We start from the raw sequence: 17,816 nt of genomic DNA, 5'->3' as shown, positions 1-17,816 counted from the left end.
CTATATATTGATGTTTAGAGTTCTCGACTTACCACTTATTCTAAATACAAAATGTATTTAAAATGACTGAACTTAAATACAAAATGTATTTAAAAGAACTAAACTTTATTGCTAAATACATAATTTTATAAGTCATAAATAATATTTATAAGATATTGCATATTTTAGAACATCCATGAAGCAGTTTCTACTGCAATCTTTCTATTGTACATGTGCTTTGCACTTCACATTTCCATCATCAAAGAGATGCTGCAGGTTGAAGCTCCTGACCCTTTGGTGATGTGAGCTGTGACTCTGCTAGCATTAAATAATCCAAAGAGAGCTCCATTTCTTCATTCACACACATGTGCATTAGCAAGAAGATGTTTAGATGCAAACTATATCTGAGGAAAACAGAAGAGTATAGAGAGAAAAGAAGACCTAAAACTCTCAGCAAGAGCTTGTGTAGATGGGCAAATTTGATGCTCTTTAAGTTGCATTCAGATAGTTATTGCAATCCGCAGGTGACAATTGAGTTTTGAGTTTATTCTGCAACTGCTTCTCAGCTCTTAGGCTGCATTCAAGTGGATTCTGCTTTCCCACTGACTTGGCAAAATGAGGAAAAAGCAGTTCCATATGTCAAACAAAACCCCATATACACAAGCCCTAGAAGGAAGGGGGATGCAAATAAGATTAGTATGTGTTTAACAATCACAGTTGAATAGTATCGTCTGTTATAATAAACAGTCTTGGGTACAGTTCCACTTTAATAACATAGGACAGGAAAACAAACTTCTGTTTAAACACAACAGGCACTTCCTTCTTTAAAGCTCATCCATAGAAGTTTCACAAGCCTTGCAGCCTCTGCTATGGACACAGAACAGTCAGACCTTAAAAGCTCCTTGGCATAGTGCTAAAAAGGAAACCTTATTTATTGGTCACATAAATATAAAAACTACTTATGTAGGTCTCTTTTTAAGGGCATTGAAACATTTATTAAATGCATCCTTTTTATAGCACAATGCCAGTACACTTCGCTTTTTCCTTCGTCTTTGAAGAATGAATATATAGAACAATATTTGTCTATTATCTTAAAAAGATTTTCCATTTGTCACCTTTTGCCCACTCAAAATCTCACTTTCAGTTGGGAGTCTGATTCTTCTTTTAAATAAACTTTTGCAGAGAGATTTAAAATATGGAGGATAGGACTTTTCCTCAGGTGCATAAAGATAAGTTCTGGGGAAGAATATAGTGACAAAGACATTTAATTTAAAATAATGACAGTGTGACACGGCATATTCTACAACATCAATAAAAAACAATGTACATGTCACACCACATTCCAAAATGTATCCTTGACAGTAAATCCCAAAAACACAACTGAAGAGATGTAAAAATGTATCGGACATCAACTAAATACATAACAAACAAAAAAATGAAAAAGAAAAAGGTCAAAATAAGCTTATTAAAAATGTCCTTATATCAAAATGGTCTTACAATGTACAGAAATGCGAATAAAAAATATAGGCCTGGCTCTTCAGTCACTAAAAACATTGATTGTTCCACAAAATTCAGTATTCTGTTATGAAAAAAAAAAAAAACCAATGGCGACAGCTTAGACATTTTCAATGCTGTATGCCTGTCGGATGTTTAAGGTGTCTCTAAGCATGAGGTCTCTCAGACGCCATAATGCGTTGGCCATAGTTGTGTGGGCCCCTTTGCTCTTCAACCAGTAGGAAGGAAGCCGGCTCTCCTGTTCTTTTGACAAGTGGATGTCTCGCCTCCGAGCTAAAAAATATAAAATAAAATCAGGATTAGTCATTATATATTTATGTACTCCGTCTGAGTTGATAGGTTTTATATTTACTTTATGAAAAAATCAGTTTGGTCTCCTCTCGGGTTCCCCCATTCTTGCAATCCCCTGTAAGCTATTGTTTATACTGCACAGAGGAGCACAGTTTGACCCTTCTTGTGTAAATTATAAATTGCACACTTACAGAACTTCATTAGGTACAACACTTTAGATATGCAATGTTGATGTAAGTGTGTCATTATTCTAAAAGGGAACATTGTGTGTGTGTGTGTGTGTGTGTGTGTGTGTGTGTGTGTAGTTTATTTTTAATAATAAATATTTACAACAGTTATTTTTTTTTTTTGCTGTATACACAAAATCTTTGTTGTGTGCATGACAAGCCCCTAACAAGTTACTTTTTTCACCTTCTGTCTGAATGAACCCTAGAGCTGTTGTACCTCATAGATAGAGGATCTAAACTATAAAGCATTCAGTTGTGTGTGTGAAAATGAGCTTGAACTCAGCTCTGAAAGCAGGCTTTTTCAACAGAAGGTAAAGAGCATCTGGGAAACATGGGGCCCAAAGCTCTATTTGCAGACTGGACATAAAAAACACTACAAAATATTTATACTCAATATATCATATATTTAACAAATCTGTCTTTCAAATAGAAGCTGTGGTTGTCAAATAGAAGATGACAGCTCTGACCACATCCAAACAGTAGTGGTACTATAGTTTAGCAAGAAAAAATGTTTTGCCTTCTGCAAGGTAATGTCATAATGTGCTAGTATGCATTCCATGCTAGCACATTATAAAAGGTTTACCTTGAAATGAAGCCCTGCAGCGGTGCGCTGTCCCCACTGCAGTTTTCTTTCGTTGCAAACAGATCCACCTCTGGCTTTCCCCAAGTCTTGGTTATCAACATAAAGACTTCTGGGTTCAAGCTCCATTCTGCTTCTCGGATCTTCTGCCTGCTTAAATAATCCGCCACACTGTTTAGTGTACCTTTTAGGTGGATTGCTGACAAGGAAAGTAACTGCCTTTCCGCCCATTGCAGAATTTCCGTTGCCAAAAGCTGTAGGGTTTTGCTTCTTGTGCCCCCTTGCTTGTTTAGATATGCCACTGTAGTGGCGTTGTCTGAAAGGACTTGAACATGAGTCCCCTGAAGATTTTGAGAGAAGGCAGTTAGGGCTAGGCCGACTGCCTTTAATTCCTTCCAATTTGAGGATTTTCTTGTCTCGGTCTGAGACCAAACCCCCTGTGCCAGGTTTTGGTTCCAGTGGGCTCCCCACCCCCACCTGCTGGCATCCGTTGTTAACCTCTGGTCTGCCGGGAAGGACCAGGCCAAACCCTGAGACAAGGTTATCCGATTTCTCCACCACCAAAGGGACCTCTTGACCTTGGTGGGGATTTTTACCTTTAAGTCCAAAGTCTCTGGATTGTGATCCCAGATTCTGAGGAGGAAATATTGGAGTGGTCGAAAATGCAGCCTTGCCCATTGGACAGCTGGAATTGATGCAGTCAGGTTTCCAAGGACTGACATGATCTCTCTGATCGACCACCACTGATTTGTTTGTAGCCTTGCTACCAAATTCTGTATTTTGACCTGTTTGTCTTCTGGTAGGAAGATTCTTTGTTCCAGAGAGCATAACTGAAACCCTAGGAACTGAACCCGCTGAGCCGGTGTGAGATTCGATTTCTTGATGTTCACTATCCATCCCAGAGCTTCTAGATGACCTCTTGCCTTGTGCAGGTCCTCTTGAAGTTTTTCCTTTGACGGGGCAAAGAAAAGCAGGTCGTCCAGGTAAGGCACCACAGAGATTCCCTGAAGGCGGAGGGGAGCTAGACACTCTGCCATTACCTTCGTAAAAATACGAGGGGAGGATGATAGCCCGAAAGGGAGTGCTTTGAATTGGATATGGAGCATTTCCTTTCCCAGATTTACTGCCAACCTTAGGAATCTCTGTGAGCGAGGGGCAATAGGGATATGTAGGTAAGCATCCCTTAAGTCGATTGATGCCATGAAGCATCCTTTTGTTAACAGGGTTCTGACTGTAAGAATTGAGTCCATTCGAAACTTTTTGTACAGAACTGACCTGTTTAATGGTTTCAGATTCAGTATAAGACGAAAATCCCCCGATGGTTTCTTTATCAAAAATATGTGGGAATAAAATCCCTGATGTTGTTCCTCCACTGGAACTGGACAGACAACTCCCTGTCGCCTCAGGTCCTTTAACAGGTCCATCATAGCCAGGGCTTTTTCTGCATCTCTTGGGAGGTTTGTGACAAAGAACCTTTCGGGTGGCGTCTCTGAAAACTCTATGTTGTAGCCTTGGGACAGCATATCCAGAATGTATTGATTTTCTGTTATGGCTGCCCAATAGGGGAGGAATTCCCTCAATCTTCCTCCCACCGGCAATGTCTTGTCATTGTGTTTTGTTGGTTGACACAGGAGGATGGAAGAGAACACCTCCTTTCCCTTTGGGTTTTTGTGTCGACCAGTTTCTTCTCTTCTCCTGGGGTCTGCTATTTCGCTGAGCTTTTTGAGGTCGAAAAAGCTTCTTTGCTGCCTGTTTTTTCTTCACAGGAAAAGACTTCTTTTTGTCTGCTGTTCTATCTAGAACAGAGTCTAGCCCAGGCCCGAATAGTAGATCCCCCTGAAAAGGAAGTCCACACAGCTTATTTTTAGAAGCTGTATCTCCAGGCCATGTCTTTAACCAAAGAGCCCTTCTGGCTGAGTTGGATAAAGCTGCAGATCTTGCTGTCATCTTCACTGACTCTGCTGAAGCGTCAGCAATGAAGGCTATGGCCGTGGAGAGCGTGGAAAAGGAATCCAAAATTTCCTGTTTAGGTGAGTCTGCTGTAATGTGTGCTTTTAGCTGGCTAAGCCAGTATTCCAGATTCCTGGACACACAGGTTACTGCCATGGCAGGTTTCAGACTCCCCATGATGGATTGCCAGGATCTCTTAAGTTGCTGGTCCATCTTCTTATCCATGGGATCCCTCAGGATTCCCATGTCTTCAAATGCTAGGTCTGTTGACCTAGAAACCTGGGAGAAGGCTGCATCAATCTTTGGCATCTTATTCCAGGGAGCTCCTGGGTCCTCATCAAAAGGAAATCGCCTTTTAAAGGCTTTAGGGAAGAAGGTTTTCTTTTCCGGATCAGCCCACTCATGTTTTATTGCATCTGAGATGGTCTGATGCACTGGGAAGATACGGCCCTTAGGCTCTTCCAAGCCTGCATACATTTTGTCATGTAGGGACAGTTCCTTCTTTTCCTCCTCTAGACCCAGGGTGATGTAAACTGCCCTCAGGAGACCATCCACTTGCTCTAAGGATAGTTTGTATTTAGTGGGCCTGCTTTGTGCCCCTCCCTCCTCTTCTTCCTCTGAATCCTCCTTGGAATGTGAGGGGGAATTATCTCCTTGGGTGGAAGGAACCCCTTCTGTCCCCACCGAAGGAACCAACTGTGAACCCTGAGAGGACAGTGAGGCTGATGGCTGACTCAGGGCAGGGTCCTGTAGGGATGACCGAAAAGATTGGATGGTAGCATCCAATTCCTTCCTCACAGATGCGACTAAATCGCCACAAACTGCAGATGCTTCTTCCTTTACTAGTGCATCAATACATCCCTGGCAAAGTGTCTTTTTCCAACTTTCCGACAACTTTGCTTTGCATGAAGGAAACTTTCTCTTGAAAACAGTTTCAGAGCTTTTAGCCTGGAAGACATGAATGGGAAAACATACACATGCTTCTTAAAAGTCAGCCTGATTCTCAGGGCCACCAAAGGTGCACAGAAAGACATTTAAAGGGAAGTCCCATGTGCCCTGACAGGCCCCCAGCCACCGGGGGGAAAGTAAAAGGGATGGAGAGAGACCCCACAGTAAGATAGGCCATATAAAGATACCCCTTACCTGGGCCTTACTGGTGCCTGTGCCTGTCCCACTCGCTGAAGAAGCTTCCATCGATTGGCAGCGGTATCACCCGTGGCTTCGGTACCGGTTCCGGAGACCAAAGCGCACCTGCACTGGACCGGATCCGGAATAAGGCACCAGCTTGCTCCTCCCTTCTTCCTCTGCGTCCGGCGGAAATGACGCCATACGCCCCCTGCAGAACGCTGCCCTTTCCGGAACCTCACTTCCGGTCCGGACGAGCGTCACTCGATCCGGAGAAATGGCGGCAAATTTGAAAAAAAAGGCGGCGGAAACCTAAGAAAAATCGTTCCGCTCCTCCAAGATGCCTTCCCAGGGCTGTGCTCTGCGGGGTCTTGACTCAGCCTAGAGCACTGAGGAAGAAGGAGCCCATGCACTGCAGTCGGTCGCGTGAATGGGAGAAGCAATCATCTCCAAAAAAAGGGTAGGTGGACGTAGGAAGCCCGGTCTCTCAGGATAGCACCTTAAGAGCCCAGCTCCCCACAGAGGTGTTCCTCGGCCGGAGGAAACACAAAAACTGATGAATGGTGGGAGAAGCCTCCTTTTGAAATCTGGTGGATGGGGTGTTTCCTGATGAGGAGAGGGAGCAGCCATCTCTCTAAGGTGCTGTCCTGAAAGACGTTTTAGGGAAACTGGGGTTCTGTGTGATTCAAACCCGGGGAATACCCATTCAGATACTGGTTGCAGTAATAAGAGAGTTAATAGCGGTATTAAACTTTGTTTTGTATCGATTAATCTTGTTTTTCCGGTATTTCGAAAATGATTCTATGGTATGTCCATATTGAATTTCCTTCAGGCCAGGTAATGGCAATGAAGAGGTGTTTGAACCCATCAGTGGTGTAAACCAATCTTGATGGGAGGGAGGTCCTCCGGCTGCATACATTAATCTTGATTGCAGCAGCGCACGTTAGTCCTCTGTTGAAGTCTACCAGACGAAACCGGTCAGGATGCACGTACGCTGCTGCTGAGGAGACGAAGGGAGGATACCGCTGTTGTTCTGGATCTCGCCTGTTAGCCGCAGGAGCGCTGTAATCCACAGCAGGGACTAGCTCGCGGTCGGCGAGCGGCGGTACCTTTCAAAGCCTCTGTGTTTATGATATGCGTGCAAAGGGTGATTGAAATGTAAGCATATACGCTGAAGGGGAGGGAAGTTTTATTTAATTAATAAAGTCGAAACAGTATTACACTACTCTCTTGCTTCATGTCGTTTGCTTACAAATTGCACTGAGGAGATATACAGCCTGATAGTGACCCCTGGTGGACAGATAGGATCTGGACGTGCCTAAGAGACGACAGACCGACTAGAAGCAAGGGCTCATGCAGCTTATGCATAAAGGCGATATTTCAAGGGCAATTCGGTGAGTGGCCACTTCATAGGGGTGCACAGTCGGTGTAGTGAAGGATTAGTAATACTGTGTGTACAATCACTGGTGCTGAACATCAGAGGAGAAATCTTTTTCTGGCTGTGACTGAACATCCTGTGGAGTTGGGACTAGTTTGCAATTGCAGGCTCTGAAGCACTGCAGGAACTGACTAATATACTTGCACACATACATTGTGTGTGCTGAAGCGCCGCTGAATGTATGATATAACGAACTGAGACGCACAGATTGGGCTATTATTATACATTTGATTTTGCATGCTATATAGCTGGTCTTATCAATCTATGGCACAGCACCCATGGCATGCTATATAGCTGGTCTTATCAATCTATGGCACAGCACCCATGGCATGCTATATAGCTGGTCTTCAGTCTATTCCCTGAAGGATCTTGAGGGTCTGGGAACCACAGGAATGGACCACGGCCTTGGACCTCTATAGCACCTTGCTGCCAACTACATGTGTTGTACTTAGAGGCAATATCCTGCCTGTTTCCTGTACTGTATAAATAAGATTACATATTTGCTGTGTTTTTAGCAATGTTTTTAGCAATGTGAGCAGCCCCAGCCTAGAAGATTGATCCTACAGTGATCCTGGACAGCAGATGTGAGAGAAAGTGCTGGTTCTAAGTAGATTTGAATGACATTTTAAAATCATAAATTTTACTTTTATACATCTAAATTAAGGTAAAACATCAAATGTAATGTTACATTAGCAGATCATACCTGACAGTGTCTGGTCCCATTTGCTGATGCAGTTGGATTCAGCCGTCAATCCTTCTATGTATTTCAAGTATGCTTCTGAATGGAGTAACTTTTGAGTCCTGGGTGGTGGTGCCACAAACACAGGAGTTGAAGGCTGTTGTACAGCTGGCTGACTAACTTGATTCTGGCCAGGATAGGGAGGTGGGGCCTGCTGTCCAGCAGGAACAAGCATTCCCATCTAAAAACCAAACACAAAATATAGGTGTGCCTCATTATCAGATGCTTTATTCTTGTTTAAACTGGTATTACAGAAACTTTATATTATACATGTGTCTAAATACACACAAAAAATAATGTCAATTGATAAATGCAACGATTAAAAATACAGCAATAAGACATATGCATGATAAATTCATTTCCAAAATTTGATAAAAAAAAATATTAAATTGCTTTGTGCATGCTTGGTGAGTTAAAACAGTCCAACTGAAAGAACATGCAAATTATGGTGCATGTTGTCCAATGGCCATAAGATGGGAAAAGATAACTGCCAAAACACTTACACTGTGTAGAGAAGTTATGGAACAGTTTTCACCCTGTGGGTGTAATAAAACGATAAATGCTTACCAGAAGGCTTTAGGCCACAAGGACCTATATCGCTTTGGAAATAGATAGGTGCTAGGTCCACAATCACACCCTTTTTCCTTCCCTCAATCAGAGTTTATGTTGAGGTAAGGAACACAGAAATGGATAATAGTGCAAACTCTTACATTAAAGAGTGCCCAGCTCGGCACTAGCAAGAACCACCACTAAAGAATAAGAAACAGACTTCCTGATGACACGATTTTGCGAAATGCATTGTGGTCTGTTTACCTTCTGAACTTCCGGTTTATCCAGCGACGTCACATCCGGCTCCTGTGGAACGCACGCCGGATGTGATGCTCGGTGGAGGGTCAGCTGTAAGAGGGAGGGGGGATGCTGTTTTTTATTCTTTTGTGGCGGTTTATGCTAGTGCCGCGCTGGGCACTCTTTAACGTAAGCACAATTAGTTTATCATCAATTTTGTTTTTTTTTTTAAAACGGAGTTGAACTATTATCCATTTCTGTGTTCCTTATCTCCACAAACTCTGATTGAGGGAAGGAAAATAGGGTGCGATTGCGGACCTAGCACCTATCGATATAGGTCCTTTTGGCTAAAGCCTTCTGGTGAGCATTTATTGTTTAATTCTACCAACAGGGTGAAAACTGTTCCATAACTTCTCTACACAGTGTGGGTGTTTTGGCAGTTATCCATTCCCATCTTTTAGCCATTGAACAATATGCACACCATAATTTGCATGTTCTTTCAGTTGGACTGTTTTAGTGCACAAAGCATTTTAATATTTTTTTTACTAAATTTGGGAAATTAATTTATTACTCCTATGTCTTATTGCTGTAATTTTATATTTTTATTTGTTGCACTCATCTATTGACATTTTTTGTGTATATTTTTCCAGACACATTCTTATACATTATGCACATATCTATAGGATTATAGGTGGTAAGTGGCACAATGTATAGCACGGATTTAGCATTTTTAAACAGCGCCTCCTTTACTATATTTTTTACCTATTTATGCATGTGTTTATCACATTTAAAAGGGCAGTAGTATTTGCAATTGTATGGAGTTGGGATTTGGCGCCTTCACAAAGTTTTAATTTATGTTGTACTCCAGCCATTTTTTTTGCACTCACATTTTGTGACCTGTTGACCCTTAGAGTGTGAAATGTTAGACAATACTAGACAAAAGTAAAGGGCTAATCTTCCAGTTGAGACATAAGTTGTGGTGATTACTTTCCAACTAGGATTCCCCCCACCAAAAAAAAAATGACAGAGGTAATCACTTGCCAACCCTATCACTAAGATCTGCGCCTAGTATGTAATCCAGCGCTTCCGGGTTGGGGGCGCACCACTGGTGGCCCACTATCGCTGTGATTATACACAGCAGGAGCTGATCTGCGGGTACCGCGACTTGATGTCTGCCAGTTACACATGCAGAAAGGCGTTCTGCCTATGTAACCAAGGCGGGCTGTTCTGTGAGTAGGGAAAGGCATGGTCCATGCCTTTCCCTAATAAAAGCACCTCCCACAGTTTGGGCACACATTTAACCCTTTGATCACCCCTGATGTTACCCTCTTTCCAGACAGTATCATGAATACAGTGACAGTGCATATTTTTAGCACTGATCACTGTATTAGTGTCACTGGTTCCCAAAAAGTGTCAGTTATTGCCCAACTATTCAATGCAAACAAACTCAAGCACAAAAACCAAACAAAATCTCAATTTAAGCTTTAGTTCACCACACTGATTATGAAATATTAGTTAAAAGCCTGCTTAAAGTATAGAATATGTAATAATTACTTCTTGTGAGCGCTTAAGTTCTCCAACAACCAGTGAATCACTATCGGGGGGCCACTGCTTCAACACTACCACCATCCATTAAAAATGTTCTTTTGCCAAATCCAATGACCATTTATTAGAGTTAAGCTATTGGCCCTGCCTACAGCTTTCTGATTGGAAGCTTACTGAAGATCGAATATGAAGTTGTTTTTGGCCTTAGGACTACTGTGGAGGACATAGTGTACACCTGGCCTAGCAACTGATTGATTGATTGATTGATTGTATTTTCAGCTTTCCACATGCTTTCATTGACCTTTCTATAACTTGAGGGTCAATGTGATCTGGTAAGCAGGATTGCTTTTTCCCCTCACGTTGGTGACGTGTGTTTCCAGCTCGCAGCAGTCGGTACGTGGATCCCTTCTAACATCAAGTGTCTTTTAAGCTTACAGACTTTGTTATGTTTTAACCGGACTTTTTCATTTTAGTTGGCGCTGCACACTTTTCCTATACATGCCCCGCCATACGCATGTTTCGGCAGAAATTATGTCTTCAGGGGAATACAAGAACAAGTGTTGGAGAACTTATGTGGTCACAAGAAGTCATTATTATATATTATAAAATAATTTTAGCAGACTTTTACATTATATTTTACAATCAGTGTGGTAGAGTCAAGTTTATACTGAGATTGTGTTTGGATTTTGCAAATAGTTTGTTTGCATTGCATTCACAATTGCATGTGTATTATGTTCACTATTCTTAAAAGGATAGCTATACACATTTGTTTATACACTGCATAACCCCAATACCCATTTTTGGGTTAAGTGCCACACACACTGATCTCATAGCCTTCAGCACAGGATACTCTGAAAGAACCTGGACAAGCATGGAATTCAATATTCTACAAATGCTAAAGCTACAGACTGCTTGATTCCCTCTCTGGCTTCTCGCAACTTTCCAGGTGTGAGTATTGGCAATCTATTGTTTTGTACTAGCCTACAGCCTTTTTTTTCTACACATACTACACTCATAGGAGTCTCTCCTGGTGTATTTCCCCCTTTTTCTTCTCTCTGTCCTATAGGGCAAAACTTATTTGTGTTGCATATTGATAGTACTGGCTAAAACAGATACAATTAAAAATGTTGCTGTCCTGGTGGGAGGGAGACGTGGGTGCCTTCGAAGATGACCAGTGGGAGGAAGCCCTGCAGGCCATGCAGCGATGTTCCCTTAGCGTGGCACAGCGGACATCGCAATTGTATTTACTCCTTCGAGTGCATTACACCCCGGCAAAACTGTTTAACATTGGAATCAGGGACACACCTACATGTTCTAGATGTTGTAGGGATCATGGTGACCTCATCCACAGGCTGCGGAGATGCCCGAAGCTCCACCTCTATTGGCGGACGGTCATAGACACCATTAATAGGGTTTTTCAGATCTCGCTATGGGAGAACCCAAAGCAGTGCATTTTGGGGATTCTTGGGGACATCTCGGTGGATGACATTACATTACAGGCAGTGGGAAAGGCACTGTTTCAGGCTCGTAAATTGATTCCAAGACACTGGATCACCCCAGATCCTCCTGCGGTGGCGGAATGGATTAAGCAGATGGGTACCACTCTCAGGTTGGAAAGGTATATTTGGCAGCACCGGGGCTGTTCGGCTAAATTTGAGAAACTTTGGCATCCTTGGTTGGATACCCCCGGTCTGTCACCCACTGAACTGGTTCTGAATCGCATGTTGGCTGCTTAGGAGACCATTAGATGTACTTACCAAGGGGTCTTCATTTTGTAACAATATATTGGTAGGATGCATTATGCTTGCTACTACTACAGGGACACTGCCCTTGTGGACGAAGTATAGTAGTGTATGGTTACCATTGTTGTTTACATGATGCTGTCTATTAACTGCATAGTCTTTGTTTGGGGGTGGTGCTTGTGCCCCCAGTTGCTTACTTCATGTATTTGTGTTGTAGTGGACCTTAATTTCAATAAACTTTCTTTCTGATGAAAAAAAAAAAATGTTGCTGTCCAACTCATTACCTGCTGATTGTATGGATTATTTCCAGTTACAGGTGTTCCAGCCATGGAAGATACTCCTTGTGCCAATACACCTAAAATAAATGCAAAAAATTAATACATTGCATTCACAATTGCATGTGTATTATGTTCACTATGCTTAAAAGGATAGCTCTACACATTTGTTATACACTGCATAACCCCAATACCCATTTTTGGGTTAAGCACCACACACACTGATTTCATAGCCTTCAGCACAGGATACTCTGAAAGAACCTGGACAAGCATGGAATTCAATATTCTACAAATGCTAAAGCTACAGACTGCTTGATTCCCACTCTGGCTTCTCGCAACTTTCCAGGTGTGATTATTGGATTACCAATACATCATAAATTGTTTAGCCTTAACATGTTTTCAACCTCAAATGTACTGATCACTGCAGCAACAAAATAACTTTATCTGAAGTGTTGGGTCACTCAAGGCTATTTGGTTTTTCTATTTGAAAACAGTGTAACTTTGTGCTTTGCTACGATTGCAAAAAGTTGTACTTCCGTACACAGTTGGCCTTCGGAGCCTAATGGCTGGACCATGAATATTCTGCTTTTCTCCCAATCTCACTATAGGAACTAGCGCACCCAAAGAAAAGCAGAGAAACACATAACCCAAAGCCCCAATTATGTGTCAGACTTCTTGGTAAGATGATCCCTATTGTCAGTAATTGGACAGGTTTTTTCTTTTTTTAAAAAGCTGAATACCAGGAATTTAGCTACTTTGCAAAAACTGCAGGCATACCATGAGTTAAGTCTAATGAGGTGCCTGCTGCAATAGACAGAGCTCTGAAGCTGCTCACTGTGGTCTCAGTTTTAGGAGCAGAAACCCTGGAACTGCTAAGCCTGCCCCTCCCCTCTCTATGCCCAACTCATTCACAAAATACAAATGCTTCTGTGAATAGGCAGCAGAAAGGAGGGGCAGGCATAGCTGCTCTGTGTGCTTCTCTCATCTCACAGCCAGGGGAGTGTAATAAACCTGTCACAAATAAGTAAAAGAGATTGGTCCCAGAGGTGAAAAGCACCTAATTGGACTTAACTCATTGTGTGCCTGCAGGTTTTGCAAAATGTTCAAGACACTAAGGGCTCATTCACGTGGTGGTGCTCCCCAACTGCTGCCCCCTTTAGCTGCAGAGGCAGTGGCCAGGGGTGTACACATGCCACATGCGCGATGCTCTTCTTCGTGATCAGAATTATAACCCAGTCGCTTTTCAGCATGAGTAGCACCTGCTGAACGTGACCCATTCAAAAGAATGGGACTGCTCTGCAGGCACCCCACAACTGTGTGTAATGCACATGGTTGCAGAGTGCTAGTGCAGGATTCAAGGAGTTAAAGCAAGTGGTAAGGAGTCGATACAATGCCTTCTACACAAAGTAGTTAATATTACCCATACTTTAAAGCCCAACACTGCGCACAAGCTCACTAGGGTTAAAGTGGTTAGATCCTCCTTTGAGTTAAAGCGATTCTAAAAAGGCAGAAGGTTTTTTTACCTAATGCATTCTATGCCATACCTGAGCCCAATGTCGATCGAGCATTGTGCATAAGAGAAAAGGGAATAGGGCGCTTCTGCCTAGCGGGTCTGTACTGTATGGATAGGGTCTTAAACCAAGGAGCATTCACACAGCTGGAGATAGCACTATGGCAGCTCCTCAAAGAGTAGAAGTTATTGTTTGTATAGTACTGCCCTTGTTTACCCGTACTCCTGTGCCGCTTACCTCTTGCTAAGATTTCTACATTGGGTCCGCCCACTCCCGCACCCTTCTTCCCCACTTATTCCGGCTTACTACACTGAGGATCAGGTTTTGAAGAAGGAGCCTTGCACGCATGCTCCAAAACACAGTAAGTAGGACCTACTTTTCTCAACCTCTCTCTAATAATTGGATGTTGGCAAGGTGAGGGTCCTCCCTTTTTGTATGCTCCAAAACACGTCACCAGCCCTTTCCTAATGCCACTTCCGACACGTGTTCCACCGTGTTCCCTGAAGAGTAGTGGCCATCTTGGCGATTCTATCTTCCCTTACAGCTGCTGACCGGCACAGGAAAATGGAGAGACAGTCACAGGAGCCCCACTAGGAATGTTTTATCATGATGAGCCTACTTAATGCCCACTTCTTGTAAGTGTTTTTAAACTGTGTTATTTAATAAACTGCTGGTATTCTGTGCTTACAGTCGCTGTACATAAGAGCAGCATCGCTGTTTTCTCTCTCTCTTCAATGGCTCAGGCATAGATGCAGGAACCATCGGCTCCCACAGCTGTCAATCACAGCTAGTAAGGAGGGAGCAGGGGGTAGGAACAGGCCACACTGGACACACTGATTGAGGCTTAAGAGCGAGCATGCATGGGGGCAGTTAACAGGGGGGAGGAGCCAGGGGCCTTGGCGGGGGGACCGGAGAAGAGGATGATCGAGGAAGCTCTGTGCAAATTTCTTTAGATTGGCAGTGGCAGCACACTAGTATTTTGACTGCTCTGTGCAAAACCATTGCACAAAGACGGTAAGTATGACTTTTTTTTTGTTTGTAAATTTACCTTCACAAACACTAAAAGCTACCTCCCATCATGTAAGATTTCCTCTATAGCCTCCAAAGCGGCCTTGTTTACATGCCAGGTTTATTACAGCTCCCACTGTACTTCAGGGCTGTTTGGACATAAGCACTTTGGTACTTACACCCGATCAACCCAAAAGTACAGGGGGGATTTCTAACAATCCCAGCATGTAAACAAAGCAGCTTTGTGGGATGTAGAAGAAATCGAACATGAAGAGAGGTGGCTTTTAAGGGAAAGGAAGGTTTAACAGCTTTAATCCCGGTATGCTTATTGTGCCCAGAGTTAGGCTTTACTATACACAACAGACATTATAATCACAGATATAAGGTCCCACACAGGATCTTATCTAACCATCTTTTCTAAAAGCAAAACAAAGTTCTTTAGGATATAAATATGATATAGCATAATGCATGAATACTGTATATGGCTGACAGAACATGGTTGAACAAGGGAAATGGAAAATGTACACTTCATTGTCTGTGTACTAATCTTTCCGTTAAAATTCTTAAAACTTCCAGTGGTCCCCCTTTCTTTTTACATATTGGCATGTAAGGGACAAATCTCTAACAATGGGTATAGAAAAGAAACACCCCCCCCCCCTTAAAATAATCACATTTGTTACTTTGCAGATGGAAATTAAGACAGACACAGTTTCTGTTTTATCCTGCTGTATTTACCCTCTGCAACTTATAATATCCATTGAAAGATTTAAACCACCATGTCAGAAAAAAAAAAAAAAAAACAGGATTTCTTGCTACTCACTGTAAAATCCCTTTCTCTGAGTTCATTGACAGACACAGCTGCTTCTTCCTTATCCATAACTAAACAGGGTTTTATAGCCCCACCTACTGGAATAGGGCACTAGGCAGAAAAAACTTGGCATCTCCTATGGGCAGTCCTCTCTGTGCATAAAACCCCTTCTCTGCTATAGGCCTCCAGTCAGTCACAAGCAGTGTCAAAGGATTAAACTCCATAGGGTGGGTGCTGTGTTGGTTAATGAACTCAGAAAACTGGATTTTTTTTGTTACTCACCATAAAATCCTTTTCTCTCTTACGTTCATTGATGGACACAGCTGTTTCTTCCCCATCCATAACTAAACAGGAATGTCCCCAAGCAGTGCCACAATGAGGGGTGGGCTAACTAAGCCAACTCTCTTGTTGCCCAGGGCAACAAGCCAACTCTCCGTACCACCCCAGAGGGTGCCCGAGAGAGTGGAAAAAAAAAAGCTTGCAAAACTTTGCAGCCAAAACTAGCATCGAAAGATGCCAACATATCAACTGTACAGACCTTAGTAAACATGTGCACAGACAAACAGGTCACTGCTTGCAAACTTGAGAAACAAGACGCCTAATGTCGGAACGTTCAGGAGGCATTACCACCCTGGTGAAGAGCACCAAAAGAAGAGGGGTTTCCACCCCTTAATGACATACGCCTTCACAATCGTCTCTCAAACTCAACTGGAAATAGTGACAGAAGAGGCCGCCAAGCCCTTCATCGGACCATTCGTGAGCAGCAAGAGCCAATCCGATTTCCGATAATTAGCTGTCACAGAGGTACACGTGAGGCGTGCAAACCACCACCTTTGAAAGGATAGACGGAAAGGTCAAAGCATCACCTTGTCCTTGTGTCAAACCCAAAAAATGCGGCGTATAGGACAAGCCGCCAACTCTGACACTCGCTGAGCCGAAGAGATAGCAACTAAGAAGGCAATTTACTGCAAAAGCGTAAGTAGGGAAATATCCTGAATACTACCTAAGCTTCAGAAGTGCTGACCACATCAAATTCAAATCCCATGGTGGCAACGGGGAACTTGCAGGGAATACCACATACCACATGAAGGTGTGAAACTAAGAATGCTTAGCCAAGGGATGCTGAAAGAAAACAACCAGAGCAGAGACTTGACCTTTGATCAAGTTCAACGCAACTGTCTGATCCACGCCACGCCACACCCGAGCCCCAAAGAAACAGCGAGGAAGGAACCCCAAGGCTGGGCACTAAACGACAAAGGGTCTCTGGGTGCGATAAAAAAACCTTCCGGGATATAGACTTACCAGCCAAGAACAGTCAGAACATAGTACCAGACAACACCCAGTCCTTTAGAACTTGGCATGCAATAGCCACGCCATCAAAGCCAATGAAGGAAAGCAAAGGGGGGACACAGGCCCCTGAAATAGATGGTCCTCCTGAAGAGGCAGCTACAGTGGGTACGGAAAGTATTCAGACCCCCTTAAATTTTTCACTCTTTGTTATATTGCAGCCATTTGCTAAAATCATTTAAGTTCATTCTTCTTCCTCATGAATGTACACATAGCACCCCATACTGACAGAAAAACACAGAATTGTTGACATTGTTGCAGATTTATTAAAAAAGAAAAACTGAAATATCACATGGTCCCAAGTATTCAGACCCTTTGCTCAGTATTTAGTAGAAGCCCTCTTTTGATCTAATACAGCCAGGAGTCTTTTTGGGAAAGATGCAACAAGTCTTTCACACCTGGATTTGGGGATCCTCTGCCATTCCTCCTTGCAGATCCTCTCCAGTTCTGTCAGGTTGGATGGTAAACGTTGGTGGACAGCCATTTTTAGGTCTCTCCAGAGATGCTCAATTGGGTTTAAGTCAGGGCTCTGGCTGGGCCGTTCAAGAACAGTCACGGAGTTGTTGTGAAGCCACTCCTTCGTTATTTTAGCTGTGTGCTTAGGGTCATTGTCTTGTTGGAAGGTAAACCTTCGGCCCAGTCTGAGGTCCAGAGCACTCAGGAGAAGGTTTTTGTCCAGGATATCCCTGTACTTGGCCGCATTCATCTTTCCCTCGATTGCAACCAGTCGTCCTGTCCCTGCAGCTGAAAAACACCCCCACAGCATGATGCTGCCACCACCATGCTTCACTGTTGGGACTGTATTGGACAGGTGATGAGCAGTGCCTGGTTTTCTCCACACATACCGCTTAGAATTAAGGCAAAAAAGTTCTATTTTGGTCTCATCAGACCAGAGAATCTTATTTCTCACCATCTTGGAGTCCTTCAGGTGTTTTTTAGCAAACTCCATG

General features: G+C 43.1%; 1 protein-coding gene across 4 annotated transcripts in view; it reads right to left on the bottom strand.

Moving 5' to 3' along the window:
* Positions 1–1,228: 1,228 nt before the first annotated feature.
* Positions 1,229–17,816, bottom strand: part of PBRM1 (polybromo 1) — a 179,058-nt gene continuing 162,470 nt past the window's right edge. For all 4 annotated transcript variants that reach the window (XM_082265488.1, XM_082265485.1, XM_082265487.1 and 1 more), the window contains 3 exons: positions 12,202–12,272; positions 7,809–8,025; positions 1,229–1,767 (listed from right to left, as the gene is read on the bottom strand). In XM_082265488.1, the coding sequence (XP_082121614.1) occupies positions 1,595–1,767; positions 7,809–8,025; positions 12,202–12,272 (461 nt within the window). In that variant the 3' untranslated portion in view covers positions 1,229–1,594. The remainder of the gene's footprint in view (positions 1,768–7,808; positions 8,026–12,201; positions 12,273–17,816) is intronic.

This window comes from Pelophylax lessonae (genome assembly GCF_965119305.1).
Source record: "Pelophylax lessonae genome assembly, chromosome: 8".
NCBI classification, from domain to species: Eukaryota; Metazoa; Chordata; class Amphibia; order Anura; family Ranidae; genus Pelophylax; species Pelophylax lessonae.
Note: the sequence above shows the minus strand (reverse complement) of the source record. Positions and strands in the feature narration are given on the sequence as shown.